Raw genomic sequence first — 22077 nt, 5'->3', positions numbered from 1 at the left:
TGCGTCCACAAGCGAGTTGCTTGTTGCACATCACTTTAAATCTGACAGCTTGTCACTTGCTAACATTTTGAGTCTAATACAATATATTTACTACAAGGTTGGTCAACAATATCCACCTCATGTTTATTCTGCTTGTATTTGCTCGAAGTCGTCAAATTTTCAGTCGCTGCCAGCGTGGACAACTTAGGAAGCTAAAATTAATTTAATTTAATAATATTAAAGCTTAACTAGCAGGCGAGAGAACTATTAAATAAATTTGAAATATTTTACATTGGTGTTATCTTTTTTTAAAATAGGTATATTAAAGTTAGTATAAACTATTTGTCTGAGTAATATGTTGTAATTGTTGTCTCAGGGTTGTCAAATTAGTTTTTACATTTATTTATTTGCATTTTATTTTGAGGTTAGTTTAGAGTTATTTTACAGAGTTGTTTGTTTTACAAAAGGTTTCTGTTATTTAGTATTTAGTAACTAATATTAAGTAACTTTTTTCAATTTCTTTTGTTTTGTTATCATAAGGTTTTGGATAAGGTCAAGTTTAAGAAATTCAAAGCCATAGGTAAGTTCAACTCAGTTTTATTTATATAGCACCAAATCACAACAACAGTCACCTCAAGGCGTTTTATATTGTAAGGTAGACCCTACAATAATGCATACAGAGAAAAACCCAACAATCATATGACCCCCTATGAGCAAGCACTTTGGCAACAGTGGGAAGGAAAAACTCCCTTTTAACAGGAAGAAACCTCCGGCAGAACCAGGCTCAGGGAGGGGCGGGGCCATCTGCTGTGATTGGTTGGGGTGAGAGAAGGAAGACAGGATAAAAGACAGTGGCGTGTCTTCATTTAACTTAGCAACGAAGTAATTTTAAATTATTAAAATTTGTCACAAAACATCATTTGTTCCCATTTTTTTGGCAATCTAGAAAAATGCCAAAGATTTCACAGCAAAAATAATATTATTGCCAAATACAATGTGAAAGTATACCTGGATGAAAAAATATACAATGGAGCGCTGTTACTCGTGGATTGACCTCCTCAGAGCCTGGACCTCAACATTACTGAAGCTTTGTGGGATCATCTTGACAAAGAATGGAACAAAAGGCAACCAACATCCAGATATCTTTGGAATGTCCTTCAAGAAGCTCTGAGAACTATTCAAAGCACTTCCCGCAACTTCTACAACTGAGTAGAATTACAAACAAAAGAAAGTAAAAGCACCCCTGTGGTGTATGCCTTAAGCATGTGCACCAACAGTAAACAGACAAACGCTCAATAGATGGGGACTGAGTGACTCGGGCTCTCCCCAGCCATTGCTTATATTGAGAGACAAGCCTCTAGCTCCTTCTCCTATTGTTGTATAATCATTTTATTCTTCATATTTTTATTGTACACGACTTCAAATTTTGCATCAAATTTGTTTCCAAGTCCACCCATCCCTCTATCCCTCCATCCCTCCATCCAAAATATATAAAAATTATTAAATAAAGTTACATATGTAAATGTGCATATACAGCTTTACATGGACAGTTATTGGGGCATATAAAATGGTCATATATCATTAATCATCATATATCATTAGATGGGGCGATTGTGGCTCAAGAGTTGGGAGTTCGCCTTGTAATCGGAAGGTTGCCAGTTCGAGCCCCGGCTTGGACAGTCTCAGTCGTTGTGTCCTTGGGCAAGACACTTCACCTGTTGCCTACTGGTGGTGGTCAGAGGGCCCGGTGGCGCCAGTGTCCGGCAGCCTCGCCTCTGTCAGTGCACCCCAGGGTGGCTGTGGCTACAATGTAGCTGCCATCACCAGTGTGTGAATGTGTGTGTGAATGGGTGGATGACTGGATATGTAAAGCGCTTTGGGGTCCTTAGGGACTAGTAAAGCGCTATATAAATACAGGCCATTTACCATTAATCAATAACCACTGAGCAAATATGTTTATGTGGCAAACGTGATGCATGCATGCATAGTTTATGCCAGCTAAATTCATGATATAGATTTCTTTATATTTCTAAATATTTTCCTAGAAAGAAGATGGGGCAAAGCTGTTGCACACCTTTTAAAAAGTTATAAAATGACATTAATATTTTGCCTAAATTATACTGCTCACCTGGGTGATCATTCTTGTAGTCACATCTAATTTATGGTATAACTGGCTGCCCTAAAGGGAGCTCCAGCAACATCATTGGATTTTACTTTGATTTATTCAGTCTAGCACAGATTAGCTGCATAAACATGATGAGGATTTCTGCTGTTTCAGGAGGAATCACTGCCATGACGTCTAAAGTCTGGGACCAAGGGTCTGTGTGCACAGTAAAAAGGTTAATTAAATACTGTACTGTAACTGACTACAGCGTGACTTTGTAAGATTGGCACTGACACATATCAGTGGCGGTTTTAGGTCGCTGTGCAGCAAATCCTGCTCCACAGAGGGAGGGATAGGTTGCATTATCCACATCACTAAACCTTTGTTAGGTGATGGACTCATCAAGGGTGTCTATGCTGCTCGGGTTCTACGTTTGCGTGGTGTTTTGGATGTGAAATAGACAAGTTGTATAAGTCCTACAGTGTTATCCAGTTCAAACAACAAATCATATTTCATCATACTTTTTGCTCAGCTCATCTGGTCAGTTCAGTTTTGTTTTTTTTCTCTATACTGTACTATGAAAATTGTTTGGTCCTCAGCAGGTCTTAAAATTAGGTAAATAAAACCATAAATGATCTACAAAATATGACATGCCTGACTGTGTGATTATTTTGTTTAACAAAAAGTTGAAATGCAGAAACAGTGCATGAAAAACTAAGCACACATTACTGCTTCCATAAGTATTAGAATGGAACGTAAAAGCCGAGTACTGCTAATCAAATATTCTGAATTCATCCATCCATCCATTCGCTTCCGCTTATCCTTACTTAATCAATTGATTATCAATATAAAAGCATTAGCTTTGGCAGTCTGTCTGGAGCATTCAGGTGTTTGTTGTAATGCCACAGAGGAAAGTGGGATTACAACCCCTCCCTCCCTCAGTCTGGGAGGGGTTATAAGGCCATTATTAAACAATTTGAAATCATTATCTTACAGCGGGAAACATAATTCACAGGTGGAAAAGGGTCTGTATTTGTATAGCGCTTTACTAGACCCTACGGACCCCAAAGCGCTTTACACAACCAGTCATCCACCCATTCACACACACATTCACACACACAGGTGATGGCAGCTACGTTGTAGCCACAGCCACCCTGAGGCACACTGACACTGGCGCCACCGGGCCCTCTGACCACCACCAGTAGGCAACAGGTGAAGTGTCTTGCCCAAGGACACAACGACCGAGACTGTCCAAGCCGGGGCTTGAACCGGCAACCTTCTGATTACAAGGCGAACTCCCAACTCTTGAGCCACGATCGCCCCCAAAAGTTTGGCATAGTCAAAGTCCAGATCTGAGTGGACCATAAGAGAGCTGTGTATAATCGAGGGCTGACAAATCTCTGGCATGTAATCGATGTGAGAGATTTATAAACAGAAAACTATTATTTTACATTATTGCTGTTAAATGTGGTTCTTCCAGCTTTTCAAACACCACTTCTGCATTTTAGCTCAGTTCTAGCTGAATAAACTATAACAAATCGTGTGTTTATCTGAGCTTACCTGATCTTTAAACATTATAAGGACTAGATCATTTTTATGTTTCCTGATATGTTAAAAACTAAAATTGTTCTAAAACTGAAACATTGTTGCTTGTTTTTTTAAATTGATTATATGTAAGAAAGCTGCTGAGCATCATTCAGTTTTACTTTTGTTTTCTTGGGCCACAGTTTTGTGCTGGTTTTCTGCCTAATTTCCAGTATTAGAAGGAAATAATTTTGTAGCCTTAGAAAGCCACTGTTAGCTAACTGCCCAGCATAGGATGGCAGTCGGACAGTTTATTACAGCCACAGGGCCAAGAGAAAAGAGAATGCTGAGTTCTGTTCCCCAGGTGGACATAAATACAACAGAATAGTTCGGTTTCTCTGTGTCTTCACAAGCATCAAATATTCTTTCATTATGTGTTTATTCTTCTGTATTCTGTCTTTGTTTCTTCTCTCTTACAGCAGTGAACATTAGTATGACCATCAGCTTATCTTCTTGCAGCCGTATTGTAGTTGTTGTTAGATTTATTAAATTCCCAGCCCCCTGGTGTATTTTTTAAAGAGGCTAGCAAAAAACAAATCTATGAATGCTCTGCTCTGGTCAGCAGTATGGTAAAAATGGTAAATGGCCTGTATTTATATAGCGCTTTACTCGTCCCTAAGGACCCCAAAGCGCTTTACATATCCAGTCATCCACCCATTCACACACTGGTGATGGCAGCTACATTGTAGCCACAGCCACCCTGGGGCGCACTGACAGAGGCGAGGCTGCCGGACACTGGCGCCACCGGGCCCGCTGACCACCACCAGTAGGCAACGGGTGAAGTGTCTTGCCCAAGGACACAACGACCGAGACTGTCCAAGCCGGGGCTCGAACCGGCAACCTTCCGATTACAAGGCGAACTCCGATTGCCCCCGTCACCAAAGACATCAGCTACGGGCTGTCAACACAGTCTCACAGAAGTCTTTCTATTAACATAACGAAATCCACACATTTGTGTTTCTTGACTCAGGGTGATATGTGTCCTCTTGAAGACTATTCTTGCCGGCCAGAAGATGCACCTTCCATCCAATATTCATTCTGGTTATTGATAAACAGCAACTATGCTCTTGTAGTCTGGGGCTTTCCTTCTAGACCACTCTCCATCAGAGAAGTGCCTTATCACGGGGAGTCTGTGTACGTTAATGGTGTCCACTGAATGGCTGATAACAAACATGAGCTGTAACATGAGTGTTACTATGGCCATAATCTGTGTGTAATGAATGAATTCACTATGACTTTTTTTCTTTTTCCCCCATTAACTTACTTGAAATTTGTGAGAATAACGTGTGGCATAGAGAGGTAAATGTTAGACTTCAGTAGCCGCGGTGCAGGCTTTGGCATCGCACTTTAAAAAACAGGCCAGTTGGCACACGAAACACATGCCAATTATTGCATCAGTCATGTGCAGGGATTTTATGCATTTTGGAGCACAAATGGAAATTCTGAAAGTAAAGCACAGAATTCCCAGCGGTCCCGAGAGCTTTAATCGGTATATGATTGGTATATGATGATATTTTAGAACGTATTGTTCCTCCAACATTGATTTATTTGGGGATGACTAAGCCTCAGATGCCAAACCCTGAGGAAAAGGAACAAAAAGGAACATCTTTTGATTATCTGTGTCCGTGTGCCTTTGTTGAGGTGCAGCCCCTCATTTATGGGCCTTTTTTGGTGTCTGCTTGACAACTAAACACAAGCCCTTCTGCCAAACAAATTGGAGCTGTGTTAGGGAGAGGGGGCGGCCCAGACCCAAACTGCAGAGATGGGCACTCTTTGACAGCTGCTTTCATCTTGTTATTATTCCTCCTTCACACTCAAGGATTTTTGGGCTTCCTAAAGTATTTCTGTCGCTCTCTCCTTCCTCTTCCACTCGTTTTCTTTTTCTGTCACTGGGCTGTGATTGGCTGTTATGACAGAGCCGTCACTGGGCTGTCAGCCTCTTCTAAAGCTCGGTTTAATTACTCCTTTTCACTAACATGACACGTTCATGCACAGATGCGTGCAAACTCGCACACGCATGGGAAAGTCGCTCGCAAGCGCACACATGCTGACACACAAACCGGCGTGCTCAGCTGCGTGCCGCGTCGTCCTGCCAGCAACAAAAAAAGAAAAAAGCTGCGGTGATTGAACCCTCCGTCAGCCGTTTTACCTGACAAAGCAGACCCCCAGATGTTTGTCAGTGTTAGCTCTCTGTTTCCCGAGCCGAGCTTTGAAAACATTGTGTAGAAGTGTGAAGGCCCGGCTACTGCTGGGTTTGATGAGCTAAGATCGATCACGCGTCCTGCTGTGCCAAGCTTTGAATAGCCAATTATGGCTGCTGAAATAGAGCAGAGAATGCACGTTGACTTGAAGGAGGGAGACTTTGATTAGAAGAGGATGATGGAAACGAAGGGGCTAAAGATGCAGCAGTTATTGCCGTAGTCTATAAATGTTTAATATTCTGCTTTGTAAAGCCAACAATGATCCTCCTCATCCATCCTTCAGATAAAGATTCCCTGACGGATGCATTCAGCTATGCTTCCATTAACAGAAGACAGCAGTGCACTGGGTTGAGACCTTGACTGATGGAGGGAATCTAAGACAGATGTACAGATTTACTCGAAATATAGAGGAAAACAACTAGAAAGCCTTGTTGCATGTGAATGCCAAGCCATCTGAGCTGGGTTTAAAGTTGTCGCTCTCTTCTCCTTCCCGGGTATCTGCCGTGCTTCCCCTCTTTGTGCTGATATCTTCTTCCCGTTTCTGTTTCCCTTCTCTCTCTTTCCTACTCTCTCATCTATTTCCTCATGTACACATCTCCTCTTCCTCCGCGCTTGTCATTTCTTTGTCTTTCTTTCTTCACCCTTGAAAATGATCCTCCACCACCCCATCTATTTTTCCTTATGGAATTGGGCCTCCTGATCACACTCCCCATTCATTCTTTTCTCCCTTCTTTCATTTTCCATCCTTCTTACCACTTTTGCATTCAAATTTCATTTCTTTTCTCTTTCCCCCCTTCCCTGTCCATAACTTTCACTACTCCACTTACCCTCTCAGGTACCCTCCCCTACGACATCAAGATAGTAATTGCTGGAAATCATGAGCTGACCTTTGACCAGGAGTTTATGGCAGACCTCATCAAGCAGGACTTCTACTACTTCCCTTCAGCCTCCAAGCTCAAGCCGGAGAATTATGAGAACGTCCAGTCACTGCTGACCAACTGCATCTACCTGCAGGACTCCGAGGTCACCGTGCGAGGCTTCAGAATCTATGGCTCCCCCTGGTGAGTGACTCTTTCTTCATATTAGAACTAGGGCTGCGCGTACAGTATGTGGAGTATTTTCTTAACAAAGGATTGACTCTTTGGTTTTCTTATAGAAACATATAAATCTGCTGACACGAGTCATGCAGTAGTAACTTCAAACGTAGTCAAATATAACAGATTGTTGAAGATTTATAATGTGATGCAATCTGACATGTGGCGGTTGACTCCATGGTGTAGCGGTTTCCACATGCACATTGCACTGGCTATGCTCAATAACACATCCAATTTTCATCACAGCATCCACTTGAATTTTGAGTCTACTTTCTTCAAGGTAGGAAAGTTCTTAATATCCCTTTTCATTCTCTACTAGCATATTCTTCTAGCAAGTGGAGAGTCAAAAAACCCAGTCAGTACTGGAAATATCCTTTAATTTACTGTGAATAAAAAATGAATCCCATGTATATTGTAAGGGTCTCACTGGGTCAACACTCAGTCTTGAGTTTGGCTGTTCCTACTTTTCTTCACGAATAATCTTGGCGCAAACCTCAGGCCAGGTAGCATTCAAATAAATAAATGCACTGTACATGTTACACAATGAATGAGAGAAATGGGACTGTTAGTGGTTCAGCAGTTCCTTTCTTGCCCTTTGTCTTGAAGCAAATGCATCTGTCCATGAGTTGGGCTCAAACCTGAAACCGAATTTTGTTTTTATTTTCCTTGAAAAAAATCACAAAAACACATAATTCTGGGTAGCTTTCTGATAAAGCTTTAAAGAGTGTTTTTGCACCAGTTGGATTGCTGAGGCGACATATTACGCAAGAAAGTTTATATCTTCATTCTTTTAATTGCTTAACCAATTCACTGTTGCAGAGGGCAGAGCTTATCCCAGCTGCCATCACTAACACAGAGACAACCAATTTAGAATCACTAAGAAGCCTAGCATGTGTGTTTTAGACTGTGTGGCAGGACCCAGAGCAACCCATGCAGGCCAAATGAGAAACCATCGCTAACACCGCTACCCACTGCACCACTGTGCTGACGAGCATCATAACAAGTTTAAATTCCGCTGTTGCAAACAAGCTCAGCAATTCATTGTCAGTCACTCGTCTTGTTTTGATCCATTGTCAGGGCTGATGGGCATTTACATGGCTAATATTTTACCAGTCTGTACAGCGAGTATTTTGACATGGTGATCAACAATGTTTGTCCTTTTTCGACCTATGCTAAAGTATGAGCTAGTGCTCCCCCCCCCCCCCCCCCAACATTTAAAAGAGAGTTTTATGAACTGCAGTTCTCGTCCTCCAGTGTGATTCTTTACAAGATTTTATACTTATGAAGAAGAAAGTTCCTGTGGTCTGAGGGGACCTTTGGAATCAGTTATCTGCTTCTTTATTTATCTTTTGCTGGATTTGCTTTCAGTTTTCCAGGATGTGATCACATGCATGTGTGTGTGTAAGTGGTTTGATGATGGGCTGACATACTTGATGATGATGATGATCAGGTTCCCAGGGACACTGTTTTAGTGTGTGTGTGTGTGTGTGTGTGTGTGTGTGCTGGGTAATTGGTTTGCTGTGATAGCAGGTTCCCCTGACTTTATTGCTCGGGCCACTGCAGAGAGCTGCCTGAGGTGAGCAGAGATAGATGGAAAGTCAAGAAAGAAAAAGGCAATAGGGAACGAAGAAGTGAAAGAGCCTACGGAGGGCAGGAATCTGGGGAGAGATGTGGACAGAAACGGCGGGACAAAGGAAGAGCGGTGTGCAGATTTAGGAAGAGATTTATTCGGATTCATCAGCTGGCCCTCGCTGGTTTAATGGCCACATGATGTGATGAGTGTCTGTGCAAATGTGTGAATGTCTGGTCATGGGTTTATGAACCCTCATGTCCTTTGCTTGTCTTGGACTACATACTTGTTGTGTGCTGTGTGTTGTGTTGTGTGTTGTTGTGTGTGTGTGCGTTGTGTGTGAAGGGTGTTGGTGTTGTGTGTGTGTGTGTGCTGTGTGTGTGTGTGTGTGTGTAAGCCTCAGGGTGTGTTCCTGCAGCACAGAGGGGCTCCAGCTGGAGGCTCTGCATGTTCTCCCCTTCTTCTGTTTGCTCCCCTCTCACCACCTTCCTTCTTAATGTCTACCCTGATTACCTTTGAGCATCCTTTCATTGTTCTTTCTCTTTAATCCTCCGCTCTTTTTTTTCTGTTTAACACCAATTCTCTCTTCCCTCTTCTCCTCCCTTTCTTCACCTTTGTCGTCTGCACGCCTGTTTCCACCCTTGCCTCTTGATTTGGGAAAATTAAAGAACCACTCGTCCTTGTATTTCTTTTTCACCTTTCTAATCTCTCAATCTCCTCTCTGAAAGGAATTCGTAGATGTGGCTCTTGGCACTTTTGAATGCTGCGGCACATTATTTCACTGCTCCTCACATTTTGTCCAGATACAGTAACTACTTTGTATAAAGAGCTGATTATGTTTTCTTAGTTGATTGCAATATGCATTCTTAAACTGTAACGTTTAAGAATACTCAACTTAAAAAAATCATTATTGTTAACTTTTTAGGATTTTACAGTGTAGCAGGATGGTGCTATGACCTGTGTTACCATAGTGATACCAGTGCCACGCTGTATGGCCTGTTGATCCCCCCACCCCCACCACCTCACACCCTCCACCACAAGCACTGACGTTACTACCTCCAAACTAAATGTACATGGAGCTCACAAAAGGACAGGCTCACACAGAGAACAGAAACAAGTCAAAATTTCACTAACAAGCTTCACATATTAGTTATAAAATGTCCAGTGATGGTGTGGTTAGACCTGTCACTTCAAAGCAACAAGCTTCTGGGTTCCTATGTCCGACCCGGCCTGGGCTTTTTCTGTGGGGCGTGTTCTCCCCGTGCCTGACAAGTTTGCTCTGGGTACTCCCAGAGACTTCCTCCCAGAGTCTAAAGACAAACTTCTAAGGAATTGGCTGTAGATGTGTTAGCCATGTGGTGGACTGGTGACCTGCCCAGGGTATACCTTGCCTCTTGCCTTGTGTCAGTTGGAAAAGGCTCCAGATAGTGGTGGAGAGCTCTTTCAGTCCAAAATGTTTTTAGCCTGGTTGAGATCAAGTGAATCTGATGGCCATGACTTTTGTTTCATTTGATTTTCTTCACATGAACATGTTCAGTGAGCCTTCATACTTTATGGATTGCAGAATTATGATCCTAGATGAGACCTCTGCCATTAGGAAACAAATCATTTATCATACGACACCTTAGAGCAGCTTTATATTCATTTGCAGTAACGCTCTTCTTTAAGCGAAACCATGCTAGTGTAACTTGTTTTGGTTTTTTTATTGGTTTTTATTTTAATGTAATTGAATTTTAAATGGGACCGTCTTTATCTCAGACCAAAAAGAGAAGAGGGGAAAATGAAAGAGCAGAAACAGTGACTCTGTTCTTTCCTTCATCATTTCCTGAGCAGTGACTGGCTTGACTTCTTCATTTCTTTCTGTCACCTATAACGTTCGTTATGCCTCCCATTTTCATCACTTGGTGTGTCTTCTTCCTCCTCCATTCCTCCATCCATCTGGCTTCACGGGCCGTTAACTCCTTCCTTCCTGCGGTCCCTCACTCCTACTTCATCCTCTCCTACTAAGAGGTATTGCAAAGCTGTGTGCTTCCTAGCAGGCCCCTACGGCCCCTCGCACACTCTGTCGTATACACAAACAGATGCACATGCAACCTTTTACTATCCCAGCTGATATTAAATCCTTCTTACTTCCAAAAGCTTCTTAATTTATCTCTTCATGTATTGAAAAATCAGACAGATGCAGGGGCATTGCTCCGTTTCCCCACTTCTGATGCTAATGTGACTTTACAAGCCATTTGTCACAAACATATTGCAGAAAGATGCTCTGTCTGAGAGCTGATGGGACAGAGCAGGAGTACTCATGTGCATGTCTCAGTCTTAGAGTAGAATGTTGAATATTATGGTGGAAGAACTGAACCGCCTCTGTCCCCTTTTTCACAGGCTGACAAGCACCAAAACAAGTTTTTAAAAAAAAAAGTGAATAAAGATCGATCTACAGTATCTACGTTTGTGTGCATGAAGGGTATGGCTGCTGTCAGAGTAAATGTGACTCGCTGATGTTAGTGGGAGTTGATTTTCTGCGTCTCTTCCTCATCACCTCTCCGTGAAAAGCCACTCAGCCTGATTTCGTCCTCACAGATTTCCTGTGCCAATCTGAATGTGAAGTAACTCTCTGCTCTGAGTCTCTTTACCTGTTTCACATTCTGAGGGGTTAATATGAGCGCTGGTGCAGACACCAGCTGTTCATAGCACCACTACAATACTAAAGGATTATATTGTACACGATGCAGCCTAATCACACATTAATATTATTTCTTATGAAAAGATGAATAGTGGGAAAGTTTGGGTGATGAGGTACAGAGATTGTGGTCAGCAAAAGATATGCAGTGGCTTTGTACCCAGAGCTGGATGTAAACAACATGTAGTTACATTATTAAAATTAGGAATATTATGTGCAGGACATAGCAGTGCTGTGGCATACGGAGCCTATGGAATGACAATGAAAACTGTAGCAGTCAGAATAACTCAGCAACACAAAGCGGTTGCCCACCCAGTGTAGGCACAGGAAACACTTTGAGGATGACTTTGCTAAATGTCAGAACAAAGTTGTTGTTCAGTGCTCTCAGGTCTCTCAGACATCTCTTCCACTGGCTAAAGGATTAAACCTTGGAACTTCTCGTGAAGCAACACTGATTACTGCTTCACCACAAAGATGCATTTTCATTTTCATAGGGGACACACCAAAAACAAAAGAAAAAAACTGATAGGCCTCCGCTTTTTTCTAATCTGTTTTTAGCTCATACTAAATGGGCCAGGCATAGTTCAATTCAATTTATTTATATGGCGCCAAATCACAACAACAGTCACCTCAAGGCGCTTTATATTGTAAGGTAGATCCTACAATAATGCATACTGAGAAAAACCCAACAATCATATGACCCCCTATGAGCAGCACTTTGGCGACAGTGGGAAGGAAAAACTCCCTTTTAACAGGAAGAAACCTCCGGCAGAACCAGGCTCAGGGAGGGGCGGGGCCGTCTGCTGTGATTGGTTGGGGTGAGAGAAGGAAGACAGGATAAAGACATGCTGTGGAAGAGAGACAGAGGCTAATATAGCCATTTGTATAGCCACATACATGACCTAATTATGAGTTCAAACCTTAGTCTGAACTCTGTGTCTTTACTACTTTACTGCTACGTGCTTATAAATTCATGTCTGAAAGCATTTTTTATTAAACCCAGTCTGCTGTCACCGGCTAGGTTTTCTGTCACCTTTAAACAGAGCTGAGGTCAGATACTTCAGTATTACCCTGTTAGACCACTTGGAGAACAATAAGCTGAAATATTATTATTATTTTTGGTATTGTAATATCAAGCTGATTATCCCAACTTTGACTCTTACCTGCTTTAAGTATGCATGTGGCTCATATCAGCCTAACTTTTGAGTGTACTGTTCATGAACACGCAGTGGATTTAAAAATTGCTCACGGCTATTCAGAAAAGAAAAAAAAGTAACACATGTTTAAAAATCAAGTATTGATTTATTTGTTGTTTCCTGTATATATAGATTGTTTATTCACTGCATTCATTTATTTTCTATGTATTAGATAATAAGTAGGAAATAAATGTGTATAGATTTGTCTAAGTCCAATTACGGTAACAATTGCTCAAATTCAGACAGAACCAGGTCATAATTCATGCTAATTATAAGTGGGCTCATAGTAATGTTAAAAGCTGTAATTTCCTCTACCTCATAAGTATATTATTATTTAAGCAGGAAACCCATTACTCTACTGCCAGAGTGGCTAATTGGGACTTTCAAAGGTATTCGTAGTTAGCCCCTTAATTGTTGAGAAACTTCAATCAGATTCGGCCATCATTAGTCAATCTGATCAATGAGCTAGTTTAGCTTGTGGATAGCAATAGATTTATACAGTCCTCCAAAAAACCAAGTACACACTTGCTGCTTCTACAGGAATGAAAAGAGTTCTGAGGGTTAGTATCAGACAGATGCTGCTAATCATGCGCTTCCAAAGAGGAAGGAAAGGCACAGATTCCCAAAGTGTTTCCACTGGAAAGATGGTTAGGAAATCATGGGACAGTGCCAGAAAATGAACAATTGCAAAAGTGTTCTACTTTAAATTGTCATTATTATTATTATTATTATGGTAATAATCATCATCATCTGGACCATGATGATGCTCATTGGTTTTTGTAGTATAGTACCGAGGTGTGAATTAGGTTGTTATCTGAGGTGGATAAAAAGCAGGAACAAAACAAATCCTTTGTAATTAATTTGCTAATCAGTCGTCATTTAAACGTGGGAGGCCATGCCCGAGTAAAAACCCGTCATCGTTAAGGAAATTCTATTTCACAGCTTGTACATGCTTGGACCCCAATCAGGACCTTTCACCCTGTTTGCCCTTTAAGCCACACAGACACATATTTGGCTAAGTGTCAGGTGTTCATTTTCATGTCCATGTTGTGTTGATACAAATGATGTTGTCACGTGTGTTATACTTCTATTGTCATCATAATCCTCCACGTTTTCCTTTTACTCGCGATGTTTGTCGAAGAAATGCTACTTTATTGAAACAGGATTGTGTTTTTGCAACATTTGTGTTACTGTGAGTAAATGGAAGATGCTGCCCTTTTAGCTACACTGTATATAATTAATTGAATACTAAAATTGCATTATTTCATACTTGCGATGGTGCGCAGCTGTGATTTATTGGCTAAAATGTTAGATTCTAGCTTTTCTAAAAAATGGGAAAGAAGACATAACGATGCTGCGGTGAGACTTCTTTAGTTGTTCCAGTATGTTATTGTTTCAGTAGTTTTTCTTCTGTTGCCGAATTGTGTGTTTCATCAGTATGAGCTTCCCTTAGAGATAATCGTAAAAGCCAGTATTTGAGATAAAGGTGTTCTTTCATATACAAAATCCTAGATGAGTGCATTTTGTATTTAGGAATAATTTTCCGAGCAAAGAATTCTGAGGACTTTTTGTCCGTTTATTAATTGAACTGAATCCTGCTTTTAAAAACACCAAAAATCCGATATTCACACGAAAAGTACATAATAGTTTCACCAGCTGGTATCACAGATCTTGGATGCTCGGTATCTCAGAACTACTCTCTACTCATAATTTAGCAACTAAGATTCTAGGCAGCAGAAACCAATCTGGCAACCTCGGCAGATGACATCTGAGTCATTATTAATAATGAGCTGCATGGCCGGGACACGCAGCTTTGCACATTTATGGAGCCGCTCCCCCACCAGCACAAATGCAGCCACGAGTATGCGCTTCTCGCTCTGCACAACTTTTTTATATCGGTAGCCAATAGAGTAGAAAGTCACGTCTGATAGAAGCAGGAATGAAAACATCTCCAACAAAAGCATCTATCACAATAATTCACTCCTTTCTCTGTGTTACATTTTCCTAAACAGTGGCCAATCATGTGTGTAATGTTTTTCCAGCTGAAGTAATCTGCACACGTGACACATTTGTTCAGTGTAAGTTTGTCACAGGTTATGTTTTATTCAGATTGATCTGCTCGTGACTGCAGCTTTTCTCATGACACCAGGAAGTATCAACAGTTGATACAGCTGGATGTACTTATATCAGTGCTTAAAGAAATCCGTGATTAATCTGACTATGTAAGAGTTTATGATTAACTGTGGAAGTCATTGTAAACAATAATGTTTGTTTTTATTCATTTGTTTGTTTTTTTAAATGAACTCAAAGAAAAACAAAGTTAATGTGTTTCCAGCTGCTGTTCAGGATAAACAGCATTTGGATGAAACCATGTCAGTGTGGGATTTGCTGTTTATGATGGAGATTTCACTGTTTCCTGACTTTTCTAAACTCAAATTCAGTCAGTTTATAATCATAAATTAAGTCACGTTTAAATAACAATAATCCTAGTCCTGCAAAAAACATGTTTCTCTGTGTGCTGCTTACCTTTGACAAAACAGAAAAACCTTTCAACAAAAGATAATAAAAGCAGCAAAATTTGAATTTGAAACAAATTCCATCAACCACCAACCCCCTGAAGATTGGCTGTTCAGATGGATGCACACACGCACACACACAGACACACACGTGTGTTTAGCCAGGTGCGACATGAAGTAGGTACATGCCAAAGTGTCCTGAGTTTTGAGGTTTGTCATTAACGTGTAGAAGTACAGGCTCCCACCAGGGTTAGGGTCAAGATTATCTCCTGATGTCATCTTTTCAGGCAACCCCTTGTATACATAACATGTATTTGTCCTCTTGTGGTCAAACAAATGAAGGCAAATTTGACCTCAAACCACATTTTCCCTAACCTACCACAGTGGTTCACTGCCTAAACGTAATAAAACAAACACGTGTAAAACCAAAGTCTGAATATAACATTGCCAGACTGTCTCCTCTCCTGAGCATTTGAGCGATTTCAGTCTGATAAATAAAGGCTGCTAAAAATCACTGTTTCCTTTTACCTGAGCGTGGCTCTCGAGACTTATGTGTTCCTACTAAAGTCCCTCCTATTTCAACATGCTCATCATTATAAATGCGTGAATGCAACACTGTAGCTCAGTGACGTGCTTTTTATTGGTTTTGGACAACAACGCAGTAGAAAAGAATATACTGTAAGGCTGTGATACATAATCCCTGTTAGCTGGATACAGTCATTGTTGGGTTGAGTCTTTTCATGAGAACCAAAATCTAATATCCTATTTTCCAATTTTCTATGCGAGAGAAGAACGTAAAACCTTGACGGGTGTCTGTTTAGCTTCAGGCTGTTTGACAGATGCTTAGAATAATTGAATTTTAGAGGGCAGCAATTATAACTTGGGAGCTAATGGGGTTAGAGACTTGATTTCAGATTCTAAGGAACGTTTTATAGAGTTAAGATATACCTTAAATGTCTTTGTCCGTCTGTCCTTACGTCTTTGAGTTTTTTCTAAGATATTGGGGCAATGAAAGCAGCACGTGAGCAGGAGGCCGGGGAGGTTCCTATAGTGTTGATCCAAAAAAGTTCAATTTCTTTAAACGTATATAATGACGGTCTCTGAGGAGCGGATAACAGGCGGAGGAGACGGCTCATTCACAGACACACAGAAATCACAAAGGCATGAGAGGGACAGAGTAGTGTGTTTGTTGATGGGGGATTTGCACGGAGTGACAGGGGAGAGAAAGCGAGAGACCCTGTTTTCTTCTTTAAATGAAAACGGCAGAAATTTATCGCTCCCCACTGCTCCGTGTGGAATAATTAAGGACGGAGATGCAAAAGACTCCTTAATTAGATTTTTTAATTATTGAGGATTCACTTCTCCTTCTATAGTGGCCCAATTAAGAAAGCTCATCAAAAACTAAAGAGATGAAGAGAGGCCGTTTTCCTCTTTCTTCATCTCCTCCTCCTCCCTGTCCCCCTCCATCTCATCTTCCTCCTCCCTCTCCTCCTCCATCTTCCCTTTCTAAGCTCCCTCATTTGACAGAAATGGACTACCTGCGTTGTGTTTGATGGCTTGTCCTCACTGATGAGCGACAAACGGAAGGGACTCTCGCTGACTTTAATTAACTTGCTTGTTTTCACGGCCCTGGTGAAAGTAAGAGAGAAGGGGGGAGGGGTGGAAAACGAAGAGGTAAAATACAGTAATAGTGTGCAGAGCTTTTCCTTTAGTGATAATGAGTCTAATGATGGTGGAGATGGCATCAAGGTACCGTGACCTTGTTTCTCTTCTTTAAGCTTTTAGAGTTTGCTTTGTTCTTGTTCTGATGAGGAGAGACTTCAGAGAAAGTTTTGACAGATGGAGGGAAACGGGAAATAACAGACAACGTTTGAAAACACACCATCAGTGGAGATGTGAGTTTTAGCCCATTGAGTACAAATTGTGTTTAGTGTAGATGACCATTTTGCAGATCAGTCAGTTTTAAACTGATTCCCTGCCTCCCGGCCAGCCATTGGTTTCACTTCATTTCAGGATGCTTTGAAAACAACGTGCAGGCCCTTATTACAGGTCGGCAGCTAATCCATAACTAAATCCGTTTTACAGTGTTGTGTTGTAGCATGGCTCCACTTAGTGAGCACTTCACACATGTTTATGTGCACTCTGGCTTCAGAGGCGTAAACACCGCTGCTGAATTCAGAGAGTACGTACTGACACGAAGGCGCTGAGGTTTAGAGCTCACTCTCAGTTCTGGAGTGTTGGAGATATTTTCACCTCTGAAACACACAAGCCCCTTTCACACATGCGAGCCTACCTGTGAATCTGGCACTATTTCAGTGCGTCAGCTTCCTGTGTGAACCGTCACCGTCAGGTTTCCATAAAAAGGTCCTGACCTGACCAGATCAGACTTTGTACGATTGACACGCTTTTTTCTGCTTCCAGCAGTGATCATTAGTATAACCTGAATACAGTCTGGGTTTGACAACAAACTAACAACAGGAGCTGTTGTTAGTTTGTTGCTTACAGCCATCAGTACGAGACTTTCTCTGAGTTTACTGAGGTTACCGATTTTACGCCTCACTGGTCCACCAGGATCCATCCATGAGCATTTCCAAAGAAAGAGAGTTGCAAAGAGAAAGGTTTAAATACATCTAATCCTTTATTCCAGACATTGATCAATCGAGTCCTCAGTTTATTCTAACAGCAAATGACACTGTGCACTTTACTTCCAAAAGATGGGCCATTACACAGCCGCAGGAAATAAAGTGTTGGAAGCTCAAAGCTACAACTATTTCAGCTTCTAGGGCAGCAGAGTGGTTAGCACCATCACCGCACGGTAAGAAGGGTGTAGGTTTGATCCTTTCTGTGTTGAATGTTCTCCCTGTTTCTGTTTTTCTCCCAGTCAGTTATTTTTGGTTATACGTGTGAATATGAGCATCAGTGGTTGAGTGGCTGTGTCAGTCCTGTGACAGACTGGCAACCTGTCCCGGGTGGAGCCTTCTTATTTTCCTGCGACAGCTGGGATAGGTCCCAGGCAATCCTGGATTACATACAGAATGTGGAAGAAGGTGGATGGGTTTGGGATTCCAGACAAGTTATCTGATTAGTATCAGAATATAGCACCCACGAATCCTAATGAATCTCTGAATGAAGACATAAACTACATTAATGTGATGAAGTCTAACTCCTGTATGAACAAACTTATAGAACAAAACATATTTGCTTTCTTAGCAAGTGACCTCTTGTGATTTGCTTCAGTAATGACACCCACTTCAGTAAAGCTGACCTACCGGCTACGTTTTAGTTAAAAAAGGGGAAATCTAACTCAAGGTTCTCAGCTTGGGATTCTGCACAAAGCAAAAAGCAGATCTTCTCTGGAAAATTAAGAATGAATGAAGCCTCGAAATTTAATATGAATACAGGCTTTATTCCAAAATGTGTTCTTTTCGTTGGTTTCAGGGTTTTTTTCTTAAATGTCAACTCATGTGTAAATGTCTACACATCTGGATAGCGCTTGATTGGCTGAAGGCTTTCAGCAGGTAACAACTGGTTACTGGTTCAATCCTGTGTGAATCTTAATTCCCTCTTTCACTGAGCAAACCAGGACACCAGTAGCTTTGTGTGTTTGTGTGCAGTTTTTGCTAAAAAGGTTGAAGAAGTTTGGAAGACAAAGTTAGTTTCAGAGAAAGACATTTCTTTACCTGTGTGCCGGTCACAAATATTGAAAATGTTCTTTATTTTAAGAAAGCGAACTTTATTGATCCCCGTAGGGAAATTCCTCTCTGCATTTAACCCATTCACTCAGTGAAGCAGTGGGCAGCATGTAAGGATGGTACCTTACTCAGGGGTACCTCAGAGTAGCTGTTCAGGGGAATCGAACCCCCGACCTTTGGATCACGGGGCCACCACTCTACCTACTGAGCTATCCCTGCCCGTTCTCACGCCCGAGGCGTAACATCCTGACGATTTGTCACATCTCACGGCATTCCTGAAGCGCGCGAAAGGTGACCTTCTGCATTCTTATGCTACGAGCCGGGTTATGGATGAAATCCAGTAGGATGACGGTCCCGCATTAATACGCGTTCAAGGAATGTATTCCAGCCCTAACCAGCACTTTAATGACGTTAGATAGTGTTTTCCAAAGCAATTTAAGTCAAATGAACAAACGTGTAGATTGATTCCAAACGGTTCTCATGTTTCCTCATTTTTCCGATCTCGTGGTGGCCGAAAGCGTAACATGTTGACGATTTGTCACCTAGCCTAAAATATTACGGTTTGGGAGTGTTGTTACTTTTTAAAACTCTGGATGTAAAATGTTCACATTATTGTATTATTATATATCTTTATGGTAAACAATAATTCAACTCAGAGGAACAAACATCAGCGGCTGGGAGGAAAGCAATCCATTAAAAACCCCAAATGTTACGTATGCACTGGAATACTATGTAATGCATGCACAGTCTGTAGTCAACGCGCTGTATCATGCAGCAGCGTGCTCCTGTAAAGATAAAAAGATGGCGAGACATACAGTTGGGAGTTCATGCTTTTCTAGGCCTCCTCACCAGAGCCCCAACTAAATTAACATCGGAGTCACTCTGAGATTCTTGAGCTCCCCCGAGACTTGTTCTCTCCTCCATCCGTCTCCCCTCCTCCATCCCTCCATCCCTTCTCCCACACCACCATCCCCATAGCACTTACGTTCCCAAAGGACCCAAATAAAGTAGCCTAAGAACACTGAACATTAATAAACAGATACTTAAGGGGGTTGGTAACGGATAGAAGGGGAAAAATGGCCTACTTTAACACTCGTCACTCCCCACCACCACCTTCTCCACCCATTCCCTTTTCTGTCTTCCTGTTCCTCTTCAATTTCATCTTTATCTCCTTCCTAAGTGCTGTGTGCTGCCCCGTAGCAGAATAAACAGTTATGGAGGGAAGAAGAGCAGAAGGGAGGACATTTACTGTGTCGTTTCCCTCAAGGGATTTCTCTTTAAATTACCTGTTAAATGGCCTCCAGGGGTAGGACTTATGTGCACGGGTGTGTGTCAGCATTTGTATGTGTATTTGTGTTATGGCATGCTCTGGGGCATTTCCCTCCATTTCACACATGCCTTCCCTGCTCAAGGCACGCACAATTGTTGAGAAAAAAATAAATTAAAGTGATTCTGTCCTTATGTTCCTCCTCGCCTCACCACACGCACACACACACACGCACATACACACACACACACACACACACACACACACACATACACAGCACTCCCTGCCTCTCTGTCTCGGCAGTTCATCTGTGAGCGGCGATGTTCAGGGTTTGATCACAGAGACACAGGCGACGGGACGCAGTGGACGCTGAAAGAAATGTCCACGCCGGGAAGTCTCAAATGGCGTTTCATTTGTTGCAGCAGTTTTGCAAAAACAAACGTCTTCACTGTGAAAAAAGGCAGATTAACTCAGAGTGAAGCGCTTGCATTAAAATGAGGGTTGCAAGCAAGACAAACATGTTGATGCGCTGAAATTGAGGCACGTTTTCTCACCAATTTTCTTTTTAGGGAATGCTGAGATTCCCGTCTTTGCATACTCTCACGCTGCTAGGACTATTTAATTGTAATTTGCATTGTTATTTTCTTGTCAAAGGTTGCAGTTTATTATCTTGTAGTGTTTGTATCACAATTTTCTGTAACTATAGATTTTAAAACTGTGTTTACTAGAATTTAAAACAGCATAAACTAACTGCTTTGAACTGTTGTTTTTTTATGTAAGTAGGGGGTTCATGGTAACCCCATTGTCATGTTTAGGTAGGAACCAGGAATAATATCCACAGGCTATCAAGATATCAGGCTGTCAAACGAGCAGGCTGATGAGCACTGGCACAACATGGAATTTGGCAACCCCCCCGGAAGACGATAATTATGACACAGAACACTGAGAGAGATAAAAAAATTCTGGATTAGATGTGCTGGAAGAGTCGTGTAGACTGAAAAGACTAACCACCATTATTAAGGCAGCAGAGGCAAGAGGACAAGCTGGACATGTACTGAAAATCACATTTTGTAAAACGTTTTCTTCCTACCTACTGGTTTTACTGCCTAGATGAATTCTGTCCTGTCACACTAAAACATATCATAAGTCAAGCTAATAAAGCTGCACAAAGGAAAACCTCAACTTTGGTAAGAAAATGAAGCATTAATGATATTATAGTCCTTTTTCTTCCGTTTCCTTTAATGATCGTTGATTTGTCTGGTTTCTGGAATGAAACTTTTTAATTGTTACTAAATTAGCACTTTGTTTTATTTCACTGCTACAGCACAGAACACTGTGGGATCGCGTTTAAAGACAGAATGTTACAGTTCTACCTAAAAATGCAATTTAGCAACCAACACAGGAACTGTGCTTTGCCTTGAGGCATCTCTCAGGTGCGAGTTTACATACTGAGACTGCTGTCTGTGGTGTGGATGGTCTTGCTGTTCGGTGACAAATTTCTGCCTGTTCAGTTGTGGCACGGCAGCGCAAAATAGCGGCTCCAGTATCTCCCTCAGAGCTGGGCTGGAAATTTCTCAGGACGACGTGATGTTCTTTGCATTTTGCCAGTTAATCGCTAGTCCCAGCCAGTTTCTTTTTATTGAAGTGATTAAAGTGTTTTGGGTGAATTTCTTTCTTTAAATCTAATCAAATGCTCAGTTGAAATGGGTATTCTTCCAAGAACTAATTTGCATCTGAAACAAGAGCAATTAATTCACCCAAATGGCAGGAATTTGCAAAATTATTATTGATTCTTGAAATCTGACTTAAATAACTTGTTAAGGTGCATGTTTATTAGCAACAAAACCAAGGAACACATATTGGTAGGATTTGAAGGCTCAGCATGCCAACTTAAACGAGGTTTCCTGAGAACAGGATATTTTTTGCAGTGTGCAGGGACTTCCTCCAGGGCAGCTCGGTGAGCCGCGCTGCAGCGTGTCCCTTCTGCCGCGCTGGCAGGTCTTACCGTTTGCCCAAACCCCATCCTGGATGAAGGAGAGGAAGGCACCCTACCACCCCTCTTTCCAGGCCGCTGCCCATCCACCTCCCCTGAACAACCCACTAGCTCTGGATGAGCTGGCTAATCTCCACGATTCATGTGCTGAAGCGCGGGAGTCCGCAGGAGAGAAGATGAGCTACGAGAAGGGGAGGGGGG

The 22077-nt window shown here is 41.7% G+C and overlaps 1 protein-coding gene across 2 annotated transcripts in view; it reads left to right on the top strand.

The window, feature by feature from the left end:
• The window catches only part of mpped1 (metallophosphoesterase domain containing 1), a 100564-nt gene that overhangs the window by 28220 nt on the left and 50267 nt on the right, over window positions 1-22077 (top strand). For both annotated transcript variants that reach the window (XR_006055008.1, XM_005935311.3), the window contains exon 4: window positions 6704-6929. Coding sequence is in view for 1 of the 2 variants with exons in the window: in XM_005935311.3 (XP_005935373.1) it covers window positions 6704-6929 (226 nt within the window). In the remaining variant the exon portion in view is untranslated. The remainder of the gene's footprint in view (window positions 1-6703; window positions 6930-22077) is intronic.

Source organism: Haplochromis burtoni, unplaced genomic scaffold (genome assembly GCF_018398535.1).
Source record: "Haplochromis burtoni strain Fernald_Lab_line unplaced genomic scaffold, NCSU_Asbu1 Contig_193, whole genome shotgun sequence".
Taxonomy (NCBI): Eukaryota; Metazoa; Chordata; class Actinopteri; order Cichliformes; family Cichlidae; genus Haplochromis; species Haplochromis burtoni.
Note: the sequence above shows the minus strand (reverse complement) of the source record. Positions and strands in the feature narration are given on the sequence as shown.